The following is a 23,659-nucleotide window of genomic DNA, read 5'->3' as shown; positions in this document are numbered from 1 at the left end:
TTTTTAAAACTGAGTAGCTCTCAGAGACCTAGGTGCTAAGCATCTGAGGCATATCTGAAATTGAGACTTAGATTCTTAAGTTTCTAAAGCATTTTGAAAATTTTATTCAAAAGGCCATGGAGAGTATGGCCCCCAAAAGGGTGAAAATTATGTATAACATAAATGGAGACATATCTGAATCTAGCTGCTAATGTACAAATTCAGGATGTTCAAAAACACTAAAATGATATAAAATGGGGGTAAGTAACTACTTCTGCTGCACTTTTAATTGGACAAGTAATTTCAAAATTAAATTTTTATTAAGCAATGTTTTATATATTTCCTTGAAGTGTGATTCACATGTCAGCTTATGAATGGAAATACCAAATAACATTGAGAACAACAAGAAGTCCTGTGGCACCTTATAGACTAACAGATATTTTGGAGCATAAGCTTTCGTGGGAAAAGACCCACTTCATCATGCATCTGATGAAGCGGCTCTTTGCCCATGAAAGCTTATGCTCCAAAATATCTGTTAGTCTATAAGGTGCCACAGGACTTCTTGTTGTTCTTGAAGATACAGACTAACACGGCTACCTCTCTGGTACAAATAACACTGACTATTGCTGAACAGTTTTAATCAACTCTGAATTCTAACAACATTTACAGGAAAAAATAAACAATTTACAAATGAGATTTGCAAGCTTTCTAGTCACCAAATTAAGAGAATTCCCTTAATCGTTAATGTTTTAAAATGCACAAGCTCAAAAAATTAATTGCATACACTGCATAATGGTGATCCCATGTATTATGTACTCCAACTACATACCCATCACTCTTCTTTAAGAGATAGCCTTTCTTCTCACTTCCATACTCCTTATTTCCCTGAAGCTGATGCATACTATATCCTCCCTGCCTGCTTTGAGAATCCTATAGGAGGAGGAAAAAACATTAAAAAACCTTTAATATATGCAATAAGATCTTACACTTATTTTTAATTACTTCTCCTTCCCTACCTCCCTACATTTTATGTAATAACAGATTTGAAAGAATCCCAACTAAGAAGTTTAATAATTAGTTATGGACACTTAACTTTACCTGATCATACATTTATTGCATATCCCCAACACCCACTTCCCCAGGAATTATGAGTATACAAAGAAAGCAGGTGTATGTCCCAAGGTAATGAAGGAATCAAAAAGGTGAAACTGTGAAAACAACTAAGTTTTACATGCACCTTTATATGTGAAACAACACCAATAATCAGTCCCATTTTAATGAAGTTTAGAAATACATATAATGGACATATTTTTTTGAGTAAACAGAATCTCCCCAAATAATTTAAAAAAGCAAAAAGTAGGGTAATCAAAATGACTTCAAATTCACTAGAAAAAACAAAGTCTTATTAAAACATTGACTTACTCTCCTAGCCTTCGATCAGGAAAGGCAAAAGCAACACAGGAAAGAAAAAGCAAAGAATTTAAAAAAAAGAGAGTTAATTTTGGAAAATAATACGCTCCTGAACATATATTCTGCAGCTTTCTCATTTAAAAAAAAACAATCAGCAGTCATTCTTGCAAATGGCACTAATTTGTAGGAAGAAACAACACAGTTCTTCATTTACACATTTATTTGCCTTTGCTTGCCAAGTAACATGAGAGCATGGTAAAATATTATACAGGTTTATCTTTTGGAGGTTTGTTCTCTTTTAATATTGAATTGGAACATGGGAGATTACTAATAACGGTTTATGCATTGATGTAACCATGTCAGACCCAGGATATTAGAGAGACAAGGTGGATGCCATAATACCATTTATTGGGCCAACTTCGGTTGGAAAGACAGAGAAACTTTCTAGATACACAGAGCTCTTCCTCTGCTCAGTTTCACAGCCAAATACAAGGTTGAACAGATAGTACATGTTCTAAGGGATTTTTCAAAGTGAAGTGGCTCTTTAACACCCCTGTAGTCTAGACAAAAAGGGACTGTGCTGCTGGTAGGCCAGTTCTTGCCAAGGCTGTAGGCATCAGCTGAGCACTGACTAATTCATAGCTGGAAAACAGACCAGCTTACCTGTTACTATTGTTCAACATACCTGTTAGACTTGTAAGTATATACTTAGTGTTTAGACTCTAAAAAACCTAATTTTAAGTTGCTGCATGCATTAATCTTACTTGTAATGTCTGTAGAAAATAAGTTTTGTTTTATAACTGTAAGTACCTGTTCTGAATTGGTGAACCCAGACAGGAGGAGTGATTCCCCTGTCCACCAAGGAGGACTATCAAACTAAGAAGCCAATTATGAAACACCACTATATAAACATTTGTCTAATGGCCCCATCACAACTATAAAGATGCTACATGCAAGGAAACTATGCCAAGATAGCCGACATGACTATTTTTCAATTCTGAATTTGACTCAAGGGTATGTCTACACAGCAACCTTATTCTGATACAAACTATTCCAGAATAGCTATTCTGAAACAGCTTATTTTGAAATAATTCTGCTACACAAAAGCTGTGTCTACACTACAAAAATAACTTCAAAGTTGCTTACTTCGAAGTATAACTTCAACGTAAGCAACTTCAAAGTTGAGTGTCTACACACATCTTACTTCAAAGTTAAACTTCAAAGTAGGGCACTACTCCATTCCTGGGGATGGATTATGGACTTCAAAGTTGGGCTCTGTTAACTTCACAGTAAGGGAAAATGCATGTAGACTCTCCGCAGGCTCTTTCGAAGTTGTGCCTAACTTGAAAGTTAACTTCAAAGTTAGTTCCTAGTGTAGAGGATCCCACAAAAATGCATTTCAAAATAGCACTTTAGCTATTTCAAAATACGACATCTAAACACATATGCTATATCTACATCATCTTCATCATCAACAACCATGAGCTCAGAGCCCGTTGGTGTCTGATGCCTCTCTCGCTATTTCCTTCTATCTTACCCTGTCCAGTGTGGAGTGGCTTAGCTTCTGTACACTTGCTCTACACCAATCTAATATATCCACTCTTTCTCTGTGGGGTCTGCCTCTCCTATTCAAACCATCCATTATGACAAATACCAGGGTCTTGATCTTTGGTTTGTCATTCATTGTGCAGATATGCCTGAATAGCTGTAATTTCCATTGTATAACCTTCTGTAGTAGGTTCTCTTTCTGCTTTATCTTCCTATATAATTCCTCACTGGTGACCTTCTGCATTCATCCTACTCCCAGGATCTTTCTGTAACAACTCCTCTCAAATGACAACATCCCTCACTTTGAATCTTTCATTATTACCCATGTCTCACATCTGTACAACATGCTGCTAAATATACACATTTTTCAAGACACTGAGCTTTCTTCCTAAACTAATCACTTTGGTTTTCCGGATCTTATCCATTGCCTTAAAATCCACTCTTGCTTCCACTATTCTCGTTGCTATTTCCTTCTTACAGTCTAGATCATATGTAATGTTGCTCCCCAGATACATGAACTTCTCTAGGTCATCTAGTTTGATGCCATCTACACTGATCTTCCTTCCTATTTCCTTATCTCCAAATACCATTGTTTTTGTTTTATCAATATTCATAATCGTTCATACTGCTTCCCTTCCTGATTTAGCACATGCACTGTTCTCACTAGCTTCTCTTCATCTTCTTCAACGAGAACTATATCATCCACGCACCTCAAGTTGTTGATTCTCATCCTGTGCGCAGATATCCCTTCTACCTCTTCCTTCATCTTGTACATCGCTCTCTCTAGGTTCACAATGAAGATACTCAGAGATATCAGATCTCCTTGTCTCATACCTCTACACGATCTAAACCAGCTTCCCAACTCTCTGCATGTTCTCACCGCTCCTTCTGCATTGTCGTTGACATCCTTCAAAAACTGTATCAGTCTGCTATCTACTCCATACGACTTCAACACCACCCAAGTCATTTTCTGATCTATACTGTCAAATGCCTTGTGAAAAACTGATGAAGCAATTGTAGTTGTCTTTGTTCTTTCATGGAGCTTTCTCCACTATCAATCATAGTACTAATATCTGCTATATGGCACTTCTATCTTTCCTGAATCTTGCTTGGTCATCCTCTTGATGTTCTTCTGTCTGTGATCTCAAGTTATGTTTATACTATGAGATGAATTTGACTTCATTAATGTTAATTCTGTGATTTGGGAATTAATAAATTCGAATTTGACCATCTCCACCTCCTATCTGCTCTTCACAACGTCAACTCACTGCTGCCACACTCAAATTGGATAACATCGACTGTTGCAGTAGTGTATTGTGGGGACCTATCCCACAGTTTTCTCATCCCTGTACCATTCTGGGTATGCTTGGTGGTCTCTGACTTCATCTTCCCACACTGCATTTTCCTCATTCCCCTCCCGTGATAAACAAATGTCCATTTTTCCCATTGAAAGGAAGGAAAAGCAGGGCATCCACATAGATGGCAAAAGAAGTTTACAGAAATTTCTTTCTTCTGTAGTTGAATTCTCAACTGCCCATTCACTGAGTGTCCCCGCTCCCATGATTGCATCTCATCCCTGAAAATAATACAGGGACCCGTCTCTATTCTCAAAGTTAGAAGAAAGAGGATAGAAAAGTCTAGGAAAAAAGATTTTTTGACTTTTTTGAAAGTAATACAGGGACCCCAAAAAGTGTGAAGAAAGAGAAGATAGAAAAGTTTTTCAGAAAAGAGAGTTGCTGATGGGGAGAGTTTTTGGCTTTCCAGTGCATTATAAGGCTTCTATGCAACAGCTGTGTTCTCAGCTGGCCATCCACTGAGCATACCCGCTCCCATCCTTGCATGTGATTCCTGAAAATAATACAGGGACCTGAACTGTATTCTAAAGTTAAAAGAAAGAGGACAGAAAAGTCTAGGAAGAAAGAATTTTTGCCTTTCCCCTTCATTATACAGATGCTACCAACACAGGTGCAACAACTGTGTTGTCAACTGGCCATCCACTGAGTGTCCCACCTCGATCATTGCATGTGACCCCTGAAAATAATACAGTGGGCCTAAACTGTATTCTAAAGTTAGAAGAAAGGAGATAGAAAAGTCTAGGAAAAAAGAATTTTAGACTTTCCCCTTCACTACACAGATATTGCCAACACTGGTGATGGCAGTGAAATATCATACAGTGAACTTGTAATGCAAACAGGAATCTCAACTAGCCCCTCCCCCCCATGTTTCTGAGTGGGTCAAGGCATGAAGACAGATAGCAGATATTAGCAAAAAGATTCTACAACTGAAATATAAAACCAGCAGGTGTCTGCAGCTTCAGAGCCTATTGGAATGATGATGAAGTAGTCCCCCTGACTATCTTAGCCTCCAGGGGAGACTTCTCCCCAGTGGATGCAAGCCCCAGTGGTCCCATGCAATGGGCATGAGGGAGGGTGTTTCAGCAGGGGGCTAGTTGAGGTAGTCCCCTCAGAGTATCATAGCCACTGGGGGAGATCATGCTTTCAAATGAACTCACGCAGGAGAATGATAAAAGACAAAAAATCCACATGAGAATACTTTTCACAAAGAATTACTCTACGTCACCTATCAGTTCTCATCCAAAAAGAAAACGTGCACAACACTTTTAAAAGATGCGCCTGGGATAGGGTTGTCATCCTCCAGTATAGGCCTGGAGTCTCCTGGAAACAGCACCAATCTCCCAGTGTTTATTGAAAAGTATCGGAGGGGTAGCCGTGTTAGTCTGGATCTGTAGCAGCAACGAAGGGTCCTGTGGCACCTTATAGACTAATAGAAAAGTTTAGAGCATGAGCTTTCGTGAGTTAACTCACTTCTTCAGATGCAAGCATGCTCCAAACTTTTCTGTTAGTCTATAAGGTGCCACAGGACCCTTCGTTGCTGTTTATTGAAAGTAATCCTGGAGATTTAGACTATTTTAAGAAAACAACTTTATATCATGTTGGGAAAAAAAAAACATCCTGGAATAGCTTTGATCAGAGTTGGCAACCCTATCCTGAGAGCTTAAATTTGTAACTTTTCTGGACATTCAAAATCATGCCCGTAATAAAGATGCTGGATTTATGGATCACTGAAACAATGACTTCCTTTTATGTGCTGTGACTACAGAGTTATTAATAGTCCGCTTCACCTTGAACAGTCTCTTAGAGTATGTACTATGTATGCTAAATCATCTGTTTTAACTTGTATTTAGTTGTGACATTCCCAGTACCCTTCCCAGTCTTAGCAACGAGCACTGTGTGGTACACAAGCTGGTCTCTCTCACCAACAGAAGTTAGTCTAACAAAACATATTACCACACCCACCTTGTCTCACTAATAACTCTGTAATTAGAGTTTTATTTTCTTCCTCTGCTTTCAAGGGATTTTTTTTGTGTGTTTGTTTGTGTTAGCTGTTTGTACAGCAGCTTGAACTACTTGATAGAGAAAGATTTAGAAACTAAAATAATGCACTTATTAATTTTTTGTGTAATCTCTACTCATGTGGAGAACATTACTGATTTCTGATGAAACTACTCAAAGAAGCAGAAATTATTTTCATGTGACTAGAAGGCAGGCATCTCCTATGCTTTATAAATTTTTTAATGTTCATAACAACTGTACCCTATCCTCCTCAAAACTACACCTAATTTTGGCAGAACAGTTGCTTAAGGTGTTAACTACAAATAATATTTGACTGAAAAATTGTATTTTGTAAAACGTATTATTTACTGACTGTCATTAAAATATTTTAAAACTTCAGTACGAAGCAGTTAGATGTAGTCATAGCATACCTGAAAAAGGCAACAAAAGCAAGGAAGTGAAAAGTTAAGTAAACATTTTTCACTTAATCTCACCTCTATCTACAGACATGCCTCTTAAATTACTCCCATTACTTTATACCATAGATTATGCATTTCAGTTTTACTCTGCTTCCTCAGGACAGTCTTTTGCAACTATGTGCCAGTGACTAGAATGATATATACTTCATGCAACAGTCTATTGAGTCAGGAGGGACAGTTTGGCGAAGGGGGTGATGTGAAGCTGGTATCCCCTAGACGTGCAGAGTTATAATTTTAATCTGTGTCAGCACCAAAGACTTAAACCACAGCAACACATATAAGACTAGCCATAACGGGTCAGACCAAAGGTCCACCTCAACCAGCGTCCTATATTCTGAGACTGGCCAGAGGGAAAGAAAGGTGAAAGACATGCTCCAGAGGGAATGAAAGGAATAGATAATCATCAAGTGATCCACCCTATCACCTGTTCCCAGCTTCTTAAATAATGGAATAACGGAATCATTGCAAAATAGTATTTACTGGCCAGGCAGTAGCACCCAAAGCCTCATTCAGAATTGGGACAGAAACGTTCAAGGAACTGAGCAAACCTAGTATGAGATGGACCCTATTCTAAAGTTTACCATTTAATTTAAGATGGAACCAATGCAGGTAACAAATAAGAAGACATGGAGTAAGGGAAAATGACATGAATGTGAACTTTATGACTAGCACTATGCACAGTTAGACTGTTGGTCAAATTTTTTAAAAAAGAAATTATAAGATATAAATGAACGAAAATAGTTAACAGAAGTCTATGTAAAAAAAAAAAAAAAAATCAAACATCCAAAGTAGACAGGTTGCTTCAAATGTGATAATATTACAGTTTCCATCGCATCATCTCAAACTGAAAGTGTGTGTGATGCCACAATCCTCAGCAATGGAGATAATTTACAAAATTCAAATGGAGAGAAAAAGTAACATTTTCAATTTATAAAATAGAAAATATTTTGCAAAATTAAATAACTTTGGTATTACAAAAAATCTCTTTCACTCAAACAGGGAAAGCTTTAAGTTTGCTTCTGATAGCACAGCCATGTTATGCACAAAATTACAAATATTCAGTATTTAAAAACAAGAAAATAATTAGTAATACAAGAAACACCATACCTAAAGATGTGGAAGAACCACAGACTATCAATTATCGTGTAATGTCATGCCTTTCTACCAGTGCAGGATATAAAGGTGAAAATGGCTGTTTCCAAGTACAATTGCAAAGATGATGCTAATGTTTACTCTGCTTTGAAGAAAATGATCATGTGAACATATGGCATGTAAAAAAGCGCTTACATTGTGAAAATCCTGCAGTGTAGACAAGACTGCAGAAACCCTACGCTCCTCATCTCCATTATAAGGATGTTATTTTTAGTATGGGACCTTGAAAGGGCAGGGAAGGATATTAAAATAAAGAGAAAATGGAGAGATGTTTCAGTAGTAGTGAAGTGAGCAGAAGACCTCAGCATGTAAAAAAATTGTATTTAATCCATAAGATTATTAGTATAGGTGCTGTCATCAGTAATTCTCTCACTCCTACAGCAGTTTTAATCCATAAGGATGCCTAAGTGCTTCATAGATGCAATGGCTATCCAGGGATCACTTCTGAAACTGAAATGCAGTCTACTTTGTAGTAGAAAGCAGTGGACATATTGCATTAATAGTATTGTGCCATACAAGTTCTCAGAATCAGAAATTATCAAATGGATGCTCCCCAGAGATGGTTTAAGGGCTTATCTATAAAGAGACACTGAGGAAAATTATCTAAATTAACTAAACATCTGAATTTGAAGTTAATCATTTAACACTAAATGGTGTCTTTAGAAGTGAAGTGTCCATAGTGTGGTTTAAAGCAAACAAACTAATTTACTATAAAAATTCATTTGGATTATTTTTTCCAAGTGTTCCACTGTAAGTAAAGCAACAAGTAGGCAAAATACACTGCCATTACCCCCTCTACAATTTGGTTTAAACCCATTTCTTCTATGTAAATACTATGTTCAGGCTGTGACTGTATGGCCTCGCTTATATTACAGAAACCCTCATACCTAAGAGATAGTAAGCACAGGCCATAAACACACCCCAGAGGGTCATTAAGAAACATCTCAGTACCATCACCACCCCCAACAACAGGAACATGGTTCAGGACAGGGTCTAAACTGAAAACATATTAAATATGGACTGAATCCCCATATACAAGGTTATGGACGGTAACTAGGTAATATCACAGGGTGGAAATCTGATATGTCAGGAGTAATGTGTAATTTGTTTGTACCCGTGTATAAAAATGTACTCCAGGGGAATTTTCTTTGTCCAGCCTAGGGGGCAGTGTCACATTGCTGGCACTGACTGCACTGTGTTCATTGTCACAGGCACACAATCATAGGATCCTCGTAGAGTTTACCGGGTGCTATTACTATGCTTCGTTTACAGTAAACCTGGCCGGGCACCTTCAATCCTCACCTGATTTTGTGGTCTTTGGGGGCTCTCTTGAGTCTACTGTATTAGCCATCTCTTCAGAGCTAATGTAATATGCAGAAAGAGCATATGCTCCAGCTGAATTATCATCATCATGATGGAGCAGGAGACCTATTAGGACACCACACAGGTGACTTCTGACAACTATAATCTGTTTTGACAAAAACAATGAGGAGTCTAGTGGCACCTTAATGACTAATAATTTTATTATGGCATAGGTTTTGGTTAGTTGCAACTCTCTTTGTTAGAGCATGAAGGGAAAGAAAAAAGAAACTGATAGTAGGCAAACAGCAATGGGAGTCTTTCTTCAGATCTAGTTCAGTTGGGGTGGATGTGAATAAGAAAGTGAGACTACCAAAAGTGGAAAATTATTTATTGTGGTGGGGATAGCTCAGTGGTTTGAGCTTTAGCCTGCTAAACCCAGGGTTGTGAGATCAATCATGGGGGGGTGGAAAGAATGGTGCTTGGTCTTGCCAAGAGGGCAGGGGACTGGACTTCATGACCTCCTGAGGTCCCTTCCAGTTCTGAGAGAGGTATAATGAGAGAGTCATTCCCAGTCCTACTCAAACCTATTCTAATGGTGTTAAATTTGCATATGAATTCCAGGTCAGCAGCCTGGTTTTGGAAGAACATTTTAACCTCCCTTGAAACACAGATACAGGCTTGAAAGTTGCCACCCTCAAGCATAAATAAATAAATTACAAAAAAATCTCTTCAGTGCTTTTAGAAGCGCTGACTGGTTTATACAGAAAGCTTCCTGGCAGGGTTGGTCTGACAGTGTTCCACTCTTTGTTGATTTATGTAAAATATGGTTACTAAATTGTGTCAAAATCCACAAGGTTTTTCACACTATATTGGGGAGGAATGTTACAAAAGATTTTTACCTGCTTTGATCCTACATAAAGATTACAGCACCCTGGATAAGGATACTGACATCTGGGGGCAGAGGTAGGAGTAAAACATTGTGAACGATACATCTCTTCCAATTAGCATTACAATAGTAGTGACAGCATCTGAGTGTTTTGGAGTTAGTTTTATTCTAGATGCATAAAGGACAGTTTATAGTTTATAGTTAAAAATCCAAAATGTCTGTCAATAATTCTTTACTAAAATATCAGTAATGGAGAACACACAAAGAACTGACAAATAGCAGATGAGAGATAGAAGAGAAACAGAGTTTAATCAGTTATGACTCAACTCACTCCAAAACACCTGAAAGGGTGGGTAACAGTGACAGGCAAAACCGATTGGCTGAGCAGTCATCATAGCTGCCACATAGGATGGAGCAAAGGAAGCGATGATAACTACCCGAAAGGTCAGCCAGTCAGAGGAGGCCAGAAACTGAATAGAAGGGTGTGCTGACAGATTGATATGTGAGGGTATGAGTGAGAGTGGAGAAGCCACAGAAAAGGACAGAAGAAAGGAGAAGACCACAGTGGAGAGAAGCATCAGAAGGCAAAAATTGCCAGCAGGAAGGGCATACCTGACAAAGCAGAAAGACACTAGATGATTCAGAGGGATTGTTGAAAGAGCCTGAGGCTGCTGTTACACTACCACTCTCCTGTCAGAGGTGCTGTGGTAATGACAAAAGTCAGCATGGTTTCTGCAGAGGGAAGTCGTGTCTGTCTAATCTATTAGAATTCTTTGAAGGGGTTAATAAACATGCGGACAAGGGGCACCCAGTGGACATAATATACCTAGATTTCCAGAAAGCCTTTGACACGGTCCCACACCAAAGGCTTTTATGTAAATTAGGTGGTCATGGGATAGGAGGAAAGGTCCTTTCATGGATCGGGAATTGGTTAAAAGACAGAAAACAAAGGGTTGGAATAAATGGTAAATTTTCACAATGGAGGGGGGTAACTAGTGGTGTTCCCCAGGGCTCAGTCCTGGGACCGATCCTGTTCAACTTGTTCATCAATGATCTAGAAAATGAGGTAAGCAGTGAGGTGGCAAAGTTTGCAGATGACACCAAGTTGTTCAGGACAGTCAAAAGCAAAAGGGATTGTGAAGAACTACAAAAAGATCTCAGCAAACTGAGTGATTGGGCAGCAAAATGGCAAATGAAATTTAATGTGGGTAAGTGTAAGGTAATGCATGTTGGAAAAAATAACCCAAATTACACGTACTACATGATGGGGTCAAATTTAGCTACGACAGATCAGGAAAGGGATCTTGGAGTTATAGTGGATAGTTCTCTGAAGACATCCACGCAGTGTGCAGCGGCAGTTAGTAAGGCAAATAGGATGTTAGGAATTATTAAAAAAGGGATCGATAATAAGACAAAAGATATCATACTTCCCCTATATAAAACTATGGTACGCCCACATCTCGAGTACTGCGTGCAGATGTGGTCTCCTCACCTCAAAAAAGATATATTGGCATTAGAAAAGGTTCAGAAAAGGGCGACTAAGATGATTAGGGGCTTGGAAAGGGTCCCATATGGGGAGAGGCTAGAGAGACTGGGACTTTTCAGTTTGGAAAAAAGGCGATTGAGGGGCGATATGATAGAGGTATATAAAATCATGAATGGTGTGGAGAAAGTGAATATAGAAAAATTATTTACCTTTTCCCATAATACAAGAACTAGGGGACACCAAATGAAATTGATGGGTAGTAGGTTCAAAACTAATAAAAGGAAATTTTTCTTCACACAGCGCACAGTCAACCTGTGGAACTCCTTGCCCGAGGAGGCTGTGAAGCCCAGGACTCTATTAGGGTTTAAAAAAGAGCTTGATAAATTTTTGCAGGTCAGGTCCATAAATGGCTATTAGCCAGGGATAAAGTATGGTGCCCTAGCCTTCATAACAAGGGCAGGAGATGGATGGCAGGAGATAAATCACTTGTCTTCTGTTTTCCTTCTCTGGGGCACCTGGCATTGGCCACCGTCGGCAGATGGGATGCTGGGCTTGATGGACCTTTGGTCTGACCCAGTATGGCCATTCTTATGTTCTTATGTTCTTATGACACAATTTGAAACAGATTAATGAGGCGCTAATGTGCATATTTAGTGCCTCATCAGCATAATGGCAGCCATGCGAATTTCGAAGTACAGACTTTGAATTCCAGACTGACAGTGAAGATGGGGTCAGCTTCGAAATAAGTGCCCCACTGTGACATTCCCTTACTCCAATCTAGTTCTGTGGGAGTAAGGGAATGTTGAAGTGAGGCACTTATTTTGAAGCTGTCTCAATCTTCACTGTCAATCGAAGTCTCCTCACATGGCGGCCATTATGCTAATGAGGCACTGAAATGCTTGTTAGCACCTCATTAGCCTCCTTCAAATTTCCTCATCATCATGGCTCCTCCAGTGGGAGAATGGTAGAATAGCAGCAGCCTAAGTCTGATCTTTATGATGACTCAAGAAAAATGACTGTGTATGCCTGTAAATAAAACTGAATGCCTCTGAGTGTGATCTATCCCACCCCATTTTGTGATTATCTGATCATTACTTCTAAAATGGCAATATTATTTCATTAATGTTGTATTGTAATGTTATTTTGTGTGTGAATACAGTATTTGTAAGTTGCACTGTAATAATTTTAATATTAAAAACCTTATGCATATGTATAAATGGGTCAGCGTATACCAATCCAGCAACACTGCATTCATCACAGTCTGACAGCCTTGTATGTTGATTAAATGTATAATCTTTCAGTGTAATTATGTCTTACCATATATTATATAACATAATGTTTTTAATAGAATTTACTGTAATTGTTCTTTTATCTCTCAATAAAAGAGACTTTTCAAAGAACTGAGGCTTGCATGTGAATCCTTTGAGCAGAGAGCTGCATCCAATCCTTTCAAGGGTAAGCAGGATTAGTCTGCTCTAGGGAATCCTCTGAGTCAGAGACAAACCCTTGGTAATACTCTAGTAATCTCTCTAGGGTGGGTCACCGACTTTCTCCCCATTTGTGCCAATCAACTGAAAATCAATGTAGTGTTATAGACAGTTCAGTATTGTAATGCTTTAAGTCCAGATCCTGGAGTAACAGAAGGCCAATTAGGCTAGATGTACCAGTCATACCATCCTGCCATTTATGAGATACTCAATACAGAGAGAACCAAAGATCTACAGGGACTTCATATGAACTCCCCAAAGCAGCGAAGGAATATCTGTAACTACAGTAAGAGTTTGAAGCAGACAGAGGAAAGGAACCTCCATGCAAACCTTCAAATGATCCATCCATCCACCAATCTAAAGATGACATAACTAATTGACACCCAAACCACTTTGTCCAAAGGGTGATGAGTGAAAGTGAAAAATGCCCCTAATCTCTGACAGCCATGCCATCCGTTTCAGGAACAAAACCCAGCTTTAATCACATAAAGATTCGAATGCCCACAGAACACTGAAGAACTGTTTGTTCAAACCAAGGCCATGCATCTGTATCATCAATGTTATTTAAACTCATGAGTGATGAAGGCCAATAGGACTAAAAAGCTATGGTCTATTTTAAAAGCTGTAACACACGGCTATTGAATGAGCAAGAACCCTGTTTAACAAAGCACACAAGTATGTATGAGTGCATAAACTATAAACAGTACAAACTATTTGATTGGACATTTTCTTCATAGATGCAGTAATGCAAATTCTAGAGCATTTTAAGCCAACAAAATAGATTGGATAATAAAGGACTCTGAGACATTGTTAGTGAACTGAAATTTATAAATATTTTTAATTCCATAGAGTGTCTAAGCTTCATTCACTAGGGATTGAGGAACTTGGGGTAAAAAACCTTGTCTTACAGAGTTTTTAAATCATTTCAAAACAGCATTTGAACATGAGTATGTATCCAAACAGAATTCCTTCCCTCAAAAATCCTTTTTGTTACAGTAAATGCCTTCCTTGAGCTCTATGAATATTTAATAATGATAACCTTCTTCCTTTTACTGTGAGAGTATCTTTCTCAAAGAAAACTGGATTTTAAAAGGCAGCGTATCTTTTATTTTTGTCTTGGGGCTTGACTCATGGTAAGTGCAACTGGAATAACTAAATCAGTACTAATTCACACCTTTATGTTTTGGTTTGTTTTTTTTTGGCATGTCTATTTGGAAACATTTCTCAGAATAAAAGAGCTACATTTCTATGGAACTTTTATTAATTTTTGAAAACACAAATTTCACTGAAATAAAACAAATTTACTCAGGAATAAAAGCATGCAAACAAAAACATGCAATGAAATTGCCAAAGGTGTGAATTTACAGCTGGTTTCATTAAGCATGTAAACAAGACCTTAGATAAACCTGGAGAGCATAGGTAAAATCCTGGTTTACTGTAGTCAATGGGATCTATCTTATTGGCTTCAACTGGGCAAGGAGAATTATTATGTTGTGTTGATATGTTGGGATTCTGATGTTAAATGTTCTTACATCCATTTTTTATTAGGGTCAGATCTTAAAATAAAACAAGAATCAATACTTCTGTTTATTGATCTTTTGATAACATATTATTGAAGTTTTTGAACATTTTCCATTAATCGGTTTCTGTCAATGAATCAAATAATTATAGAAGAACACTTAAAATGTGTTCAGAATGAAGATGTGGTAAAAACTGTCTTACACCAGTTTACAAAAGTTCTAAATTACAAATGTATATCATATTTTAAATAAACCTTCTGAGAAGTCATATAGCAATCTTCAGACATCAACTAAAACATTTCAGTGTGCTACCTATAAAATTAATAACATATTAAAAATGGTCATTTTTTCTGACTATCAATGTCTGCAGTAAGGCCGATTTATAAGATCCCCACAAAGGCATTCATCTTCATTAGTATCTTATCAGAGAGTGAGGGTATTCATGATTTACAATGTATGCAATTGCAAAACCATTTGCACAATCCTCTAATCATTTTTATTGGCTTATGTTTAAGAAGAACAAAATAAGATTTTATACAGTTTTGCATTTTTAAAGTACTAAAACTGAATCATGGTCTTCACTGTTTTAAAGGTAATATGATAAACACTTCTGCAATAGATTTCCTTCAGGTAATTTTTAATTTTATGTATGTATATACCACCTGGTGTTTAGATTTAGACTGAGCAGCCAATGAGGTACAACACTAGTTGCCAGCAAGACTTTGTATTACACTGGCTACCAGCATGGTACATAACTGGTTACTCAAGAGAAGGAGAGCATTAAAAACACTACAGTAGAGTGCAACATAAAGGCTATATACTAACTATATTAAGTAACTGAAATAATTAATGATAAAAAAGGCAGAAAATATCAAACCCTTAACATTATTTTTACTTTATGTATAAATTACATATTAAATATTTCAAATTCTTAATATAGTTAGATGGAGGATGGATATTTGTTATTTTTAGCCCTTGATAACACTAATTTTACAACCAAGCACACATAATATGACGTTATGTAGTCATAATAAGATGACATTTATTTGCATAGGGTATATGAACATGGCGGCGTCAGGTGACCTTGTTAGGAATAGCTGGTCATACAGACCAAACTTCATTTTATGTATGTACTGCTGCCGTACTCAAGATTTCAGATGAGGAGGATCTGGATGCGGAGGATCTGGAGTAGCCTTATCCTTAAACATTTTGTTTAAAAAATTAAGCTTTTATTTTAAAAACATTTTTATATTCTTTCCCATCTTAAGTATTTCAGACATCACCAAAAATGGTAGCAGCACGGAAAGAACACACAAATAGAGATCTTATATTTTTCTTAAAATATTTTGTTACTTAGCATCACAGTATTGCACAAAAGTAGTAATACAATTTCTCGCTGTTCCTTCTGAGAAGCAGAAGGGAAGGAAAAGGTCTGAAATCTAAGAAATTTGAAAGCAAGAAACATAAAATCTGACTAATATCCAAAACCTTGCTATGATATGTAGTTGATAAGTAGTTGGATATTCTATATGTTAGTTTTGTTGAATAATTTTAAGGAAATAAATTGTTCTACACAGAGAAATTATGACTATATAAGCCCTTTACATTCTACTTGAGATTGAGAAGCATGTAAAATTAACTACCTCTTTCTGATCAAGCTGTAAAGAGGATTTGATCAAGTCTCGGAGTGCAGTAAGCTGTTTCTTTTCTTCATCTTGGGTCTGCTTTATCTGTGGAAGGAAAATTATTAGTATTATTTCCTTTTCTAAAAGCAACTTTGAAGGCAGAAAATGTAAAAGTTTTAATTCACCAAATTTGGCACTCTGATGGTGTATATTTGACCTTTGTGGCACCTGCTGCACTGCAACACCTGCACCAGGAAGCAGTGAAATAAAAAGGGGAAATGGAGCAAAGGTTTGTCCTCCAGGCCTTTCTAGTGAGATCTCAGTGAGACAAGCAGGAACAGCATACCTGGTCCTTCAAGGTCTAAAGAGCATAGGGACAACCAATCCAATCCCTGTCTTGCAGGCTTAGATAATAGGAGCTGCAGGGGATTAGCAGGTCAGTTCCTGGTTGAAAGCAGAGGATAGAGTTGCTAAACATGGAACAGTTATGAATATCCTTGAGAAGTCCCACATCCTGCATTGCCATAAAAATGTCCTGCTGGATATTTGTGCGTAAATTTGGGATGTGGGACTTGTCATGGAAATTCCCCCCAGGCCAGGGTTCCTGCAGCTGGAGCTGTCATTGGGGTTTGGCGCCTCAGCTGGCTCCCAGCCGCAGGGCAGCTCGGGTCCCTACCACCTGGGGATCCTGTGGCTGGGGCTGCTAGTGGGGCTCCGTGTCCTGCATGCCCTTTTTGAAAATCTGGCAACCAGCAACCATAAATGAGGAAGAGTGCTCCTCTGTGCCTTGGAGATAGAGAAGAACCTGATGAAGTTGGGCCCTCTGAGAGGGAGGGAGGTAAAAATGGCCTAGTAGGAAATGAACTGGAGAAACAGCAGCAATGGATTGGAGTAAGCAGTAACTGGCTGCTGTGCACAGAGTTCTTGGGTTGGAACCCAGAACAGTGAGCGGGCCTGTCATTCCCTACCAGCCACAGGGAAAGTATGAACCCCAAGACTGGGACATGATATAGCTGCCAGCTTGAACAAATAATTTTAAGTGCCCAGGGACAGGGCTGAAGATATTAGTGAAGACAAAAAGACTATATAGTTATTGGACCCTAACACCCCAGAAAGGATTTGTTCAGACTTTCTGACTGGGCTGGAAAGCCAAGCGTCTGAAGGAAGACCCAGTAAAGCCAGCCAAAACCCTTCAAGGAGAACAAAGACAAGCAAAGGACTGTGATACGACATCCCACTGCTCAGAGATGTTACAGTCACTCATGAAAATTAACTAAAACATGCAGTAGTCTGGTCCTTATGTACCGTAAACCCGAAATTTAATGGACGAGAGTTAACAGACTTTGGAAATAATAGATGCTGCCCACCAGCCCTCACCTCCCAAATACATGTGAACAACTGAACACAGCCACCGCCGCCTGCTGGTGCTGTAAGGCTGTAGAAGCCACTAGTGAAGCAGCTGGGGCTGCCAGGGCTGGAGGAGCCACAGCGCTGAACATGCTGAGAGCTGCAGGAGGTGGAAGAAGCCCACCCAGCGTGCAGCTCCTCTCCTGCTAACTGGCAGAGGGAGATGGAGATGTGAGGGGAAGAATGGAGGACAGGAGTGAATGACAGGTGAGTAGGTCAGTGCATCATCATACAGTATAACCATTTGGACTTAGCAGACTTTCAGCATTCACAGACACATCTTCCCCCCATTAGTCTGTTAAATCAAGGGTTTACTGCATTTATCCTGTATATATATTTACCTCAAAAAAAGCCAAAGTGAACGTATATTGAGAAATAGCCTTTTACATGTCCACACATGAACAGCATGTATTTTCTTGTTATATGTTAAAGTTTCATTATCTCTTACACACCCAGGTTAGTCTCCAAAGTTTTAATATTTCAAATAAGCTTGATGGGAAATGGAAATAGTTTCATTCAACCATGTACAGCTGAGGACCATGTGTAATTCTGTGGTGAAAGACAGGGGTGATTTCATCGGATTTGTATAAAACTAGAGAATCTCATTTTCAATAGTGTCAACTTCTGTGGCATGACAGAAGGGAAGCACTGCCCTCGTGGCTCCCAGTTTGAGGTTCACCAGTTGATACAAATGTTGATTACAGTGTTGTTGGAAATTAGTTGAACTGGGTTATCATTCAAAAGCCTTAGCTCACACAAAAACAATGTTACAAACACGGCAAATCCTAGAATAACTATGTAAACATACATTTGAAGGAAATATTTTGAAATATATTTAAAAATTATACTTTAACACAGGCATGTCAAACATGTAACCCTCACAAAGTTAAAATTGTGGCCTTTGATTGACAGTATTGTGTTATCAGTTAATGTTCAGAATGTATTTCCTAATTTTTTTAAGGTTATAAACTACTATAAATGGAAGAAGAGCTTGAAGTCGATTTGCCTTTATCAGAAAAAAGAACACAAAGATGATGATGATGAAGATGAAGACAAAGTAGTACTAGAAGTAGTAGTTCAGTGGTAATGATTATCAGATTCATTTTTTATACCAAAAAAGTTCTAATGAGGCACTGGTTAATATGTCAGCTTACAGTTACAAATTAGTGGAATTCATCTGCAAACAATATGCATGAAGTTACTTAATACATATTACATAACAATTCATTACAATCCCTAAGTAATTTACTATCACTACCTTGGTTTTGATCCTTTCTAGGCATTAACAGGGAGATAAAGATTACTGACTACCAGCTATATCTTTGGAGAATACATGGAGAACCTGGTTAAAAGCAATGCCCAGTGGCACCTTAAATGCTGTAAGAAGTGTACCCATGAACTGAGTCTGGCAAGACTGGAGCGGAAGTACAATGTGCATCAGGAAAAAGTTGACGATGCCAGGAAATGTGCCAGTTATGGGCAAGTCTCACCTTATACTATTTATCATGACATATGTTTCAAGAACACCAGCTTCTTTGCTGGTAATCTGGAAGCTCAATGGCACCCATTAAGCACATTTTCAACATGTGAGAAAAGAGACACGTCATATGAAGTAGTCACCCTTACTGAGAATATTACCTGGAAAATACAATTAAGCGGATGCACTGATCCAAAAGACACCTGCACATAAATCACATTGACTATCTCAAGAATGTACATGTGTTGCATCAAAAAATGGTACATGGCATAGCTGAGGTACAAGATCAACAAACGAGAAACTGTGAACACCTGCTGAAATGTGGCTGAACACTTCATTATGAGGCCATGGAGAAAATAATGGACTAACAATGAAGGCCACTTCCACGTTTAACTCCACCATGAAGTCTCTACGAGCTCCATGACAGTCCCAAGCCTGGATGAAGGAGGAGGGTTGGTCAGATAAGTGTTGATGTGCTGACCAAACAAACAAACAAACAATACCAATGAAATCTGATGCCAGTACAACTGAATGATAAAAGATGCCAGCTCGGACATCACCCGGATAAAGGTCTGTGATACCAATCGAACCCTGATCGCTCGATAAGCTGGCTACAGAAAGAAAATTACAAATAACACATATGCTATCCATTGGAATGTGGAACAACCAAATATTGTGGGCAACTGGTAAATTAGAGATGCTTCAGAAGGAGATGGAGAGATACTGATACAATATACTTGGACTGGCAGAGATGCGTTGGATGGCATCAGGAGAGATATGCGGTTCCAAAGTCACTTGGTCAGGAAAGTAAACGAAGCATGAAGCAGGACTTGGATTCCTTCTTAGCAAAACAGCTAGAAGAGCATTATTAGGATGCAAAATGGGGAGTACAAGAATGATGGTAGCGAGATTCGAAGCAAAGCCGTTCAACATATCAGTCATTCAGGTGTGTGCACCCATCTGGGACAGTACGGAGGAAGAGACTGAGCTATTCTATAAAGACTTGACAAAGACGGTGGAGGAGATACCAAAGAAAGACGTGTTGATCATCAGAGGAGATTGGAATGAGAAGGTTGGAACAGATAACGAAGGTTGGGAGAGAGTCATGGGAAGGTTTGGATACGGAGAAATAAACAAATGAGGTGAGAAACTGATAGAGTTTGCTACAGAGCATGCATTGGTGACCTGCAACACAAGATTCCAAAAAAAAGGACTGTAGGAAGTGGACATGGCGATCGAATGATGGGAAGTCCAAGAACATGATAGATATGATTTTGATAAGAAGAAGATGGCTAATATCAGTACAGCGGTGCCGAGCTCTCCAAGGAGTGGATATAGACTCAGACCACAGTCTAGTGACCGCAAACATCAAGATAAAACTCAAAAGAAAATGTAAGACACAGTTTGAGAAAAGAAGAGACGTCGCAAGGCTACGTGAGGAAGAAACATTGAAGGCATACAGAACAGCACCTCAAAAGAAGATTAAGAAAATTGCCACAGAGAAAGACCTATGGCAACCGAAGCAGATGGTGATCAAAGATTAGAATGAAGAAGTGCTCATGAACAGGAAGAAGACTGTGAAGCAATGGATGAGATATTGCACCGATATATACATAGCACAGTTGGACACGAGTGTCTCAGAGAGACTGACTGAAGAACTGAAAGAGATATCCACCGAGCATCAAGATCGAGACTGATATTTTGAAGGAGGAAGTAGAAAAGCAGTGAAATGACTAAAGAACAACAAGAGCCCTGGAAATGATAAGATCAGGGGAGAGATGATCAAATATGGCGGAGAAAACATGATTCAGGAAATACACCAACTATGTAACATAGCATGGAAAGAAGGGAAGGCGCCCAGGGAATGGACAAGATCTCTGATAGTGACAATTCACAAAAAAGGAAGTATATTGGAGTGCAAGAACAACAGAAAGATTGCCCTAACAAGTCATCTAGGCAAGGTGATAATGATCATACTGACAGAGACTAAGATCGCAGATAGAAGAACATATAGCAGACGAGCAAGTGGGGTTCAGAAAAGATGGAAGTACCATACAGCAGATATTGGCATTAAGACTGATAGAGGAGAAAGCTCGATGAAAGAACAAGAACATATACACTTGCTTTGTCGATTTTCAAAAGGTTTTTGACAGTATAGATCAGAAAGCGACTTGGGCAGTATTGGAGTCATACGGTGTGGATAACAGACTGATACGGCTGTTGAAGGATATCAGTGCCAATGTGGAGGCAGCGGTGAGAACGTGGGGATTTGGGAAGTTGGTTTAAAACAAGTGGAGGTATGAGACAAGGAGATCCCATATCCCCAAGTATCTTCATTGCGCATCTGGAGAGAGAGCTGGACAAGATCACGGAAGAGGCAGAAGGGATATCTGTGCATGGGAAAAGAATTAACAATTTGAGGTGCGCGGGTGACAGTTATCACTGAGGAAGATGAGAAGCAAGTGAAAACAGTGCATGTGCTCAACGAAGAAGGGAAGCGGTACGGACTGATTATGAACATCGATAAAACAATAACAATGGTATTTGGAGATAAGGAAATACGAAGGAAGATCAGTGTCAATGGTATTGAACTGGAAAATGTAAAGAAGTTCACATATCTGGGGAGCAACATAACGTATGATCTAGACTGTAAGAAGGAAATAGCAACTACAATAGTGGAAGCAAGAGTGGACTTTAAGGCAATGGATAAGATCTGGAAAGGCAAAGCAATTAGTTTAGGAAGAAAACTCAGTGTCTTGAAAATGTGTGTATTCAGCAGCATGTTGTACAGATGTGAGACATCGGTAATGAAAAAGATTCGAAAAGAAGAATATTGGCATTCGAAAGGAGTTGTTACAGAAAGATTCTGAGGCTAGGATGGATGCAGAAGGTCACCAATGAGGAATTATATAGAAAGCTGCAGCCAAAAGAGAACCTGCTGCAGAAGGTTATAAAACGGAAGCTACAACTATTTGGGCATATTTACAGAATGAACAATGAACGAAAAATCAAGACCCTGGTATTCGGCATAATGGACAGTTCATATAGGAGAGGCAGACCCCACAGAGAATGGATAGATGATATTAGGAGATTGGTGTGGAGCCAGTCTACAGAAACTAAGCCACTCTGCAGTGGACAGGGAAAGATGGAAGGAAATGAGAGAGGCATCAGACGCCAAAGGGCGCTGAGCCCATAGTTACTGATGACGACGACGACGACTTCCATGTTTGACACATATGCAAAGGAATCAAAAACACTGCTAGAAGAAGAGACGCCATGTTACTGCACGTGTCCAATTTAAAAAATAAATAAATAACTCCATTAACATCTCCAACATCACATGGTACTTCTACACTTGCACTCCTCTTTCAAAAGAGGCATGCAAATGAAAGAAATTGCAAATTCAAATGAAGTACAGATTTACATATCTGGCATCCTATTTGCGTATTCTTCTTTGGAAACAGCTTCTTTCGAAAGAAGAAAAGCATTGTAGACACCACTCTTTCTAAAGTAAACCCCATCTTTGAAAAAATCCTTCTTCCCTTTTTTTATGGAAAGAAGGATTCTTCTGAAGATGGGGTTTACTTTCAAAAGAGCAGTGTCTACACTGCTTTTCTTTCAAAAGAAGCTCTTTCAAAAAAAGAATACACAAATAGGATGCCAGATATGTAAATCTGCACTTCATTTGAATTTTCGATTTCCCTCATTTGCATACCTCTTTCGAAAGAGGAATGCAAGTGTAGAAGCACTCACAATGAAGAAGCAACTACTCTCTCATACTTACACAAAGGACCAGTAAACCACATACCTTGCAGTAAAACACTCCATCATGTGAAGAATTACTGAAAGAATTTAGTTGTCTCCTGGCATAATGAAGCTGGTGTCTCCCACTGTTTAGCAGAATTCCTCTGTAGTTTAACAAGGAGGACACTAAAAATATCTTGCATGTTATCAATGCCACAGAGGTACTATATTTAACTCCTGATTTTTCCACAATACAAAGGTTTTCTAATGCTTTCTGTGAGAAACAGCAAATATGTTTGCAAGATTCTGTTTCTGCTAGGGAACAGAATCACTGAATATGCCTCTAAGACTCATTCTATCACTTGCAACATTAAAACCTGGTGCACTGCCAATAATCATATGCTGCATTTACCATTTCAAGACCAAGATTATGACACTTGCAAATTTATGTTGTTGGATATTTTCTAGGAAGCAAAAAGAGAAAAGTTGCCAAGTTATCAGATAATTTAATGGTTTCAGGAACACTGAGCGCATCTTGGAGCAGGGACTGATCACACCAGTTATACATGAAATACCATGCACTCCTGAACGAATCCTTCAAGCTACACAAAAGCTTGAGTGCAATGATCAGATGCTCATCACCTTGAAAACATTTGGCCAGCAGATCGCATTGTGCAGAGATGTGTGAATATGGCATGTACAGGGTTCAGTGTGCCTACACGGTCTAGCAGTGAGGCCCTAGACAAGAACAACACTGATGATGAAGAAATGTTTTCAGTCCAACATGTCAAGGCTCACTTTCCT

The 23,659-nt window shown here is 38.7% G+C and overlaps 1 protein-coding gene across 3 annotated transcripts in view; it reads right to left on the bottom strand.

Annotated features, from left to right (window-relative positions):
- ASAP1 (ArfGAP with SH3 domain, ankyrin repeat and PH domain 1) overlaps nucleotides 1-23,659 on the bottom strand; it is a 274,729-nt gene that overhangs the window by 91,139 nt on the left and 159,931 nt on the right. For all 3 annotated transcript variants that reach the window (XM_074986652.1, XM_074986653.1, XM_074986655.1), the window contains 2 exons: nucleotides 16,246-16,332; nucleotides 809-909 (listed from right to left, as the gene is read on the bottom strand). In XM_074986652.1, the coding sequence (XP_074842753.1) occupies nucleotides 809-909; nucleotides 16,246-16,332 (188 nt within the window). The remainder of the gene's footprint in view (nucleotides 1-808; nucleotides 910-16,245; nucleotides 16,333-23,659) is intronic.

This window comes from Carettochelys insculpta, chromosome 2, assembly GCF_033958435.1.
Source record: "Carettochelys insculpta isolate YL-2023 chromosome 2, ASM3395843v1, whole genome shotgun sequence".
Lineage (NCBI taxonomy): Eukaryota > Metazoa > Chordata > Testudines > Carettochelyidae > Carettochelys > Carettochelys insculpta.
This window is presented reverse-complemented; position numbering and strand designations above follow the sequence as displayed.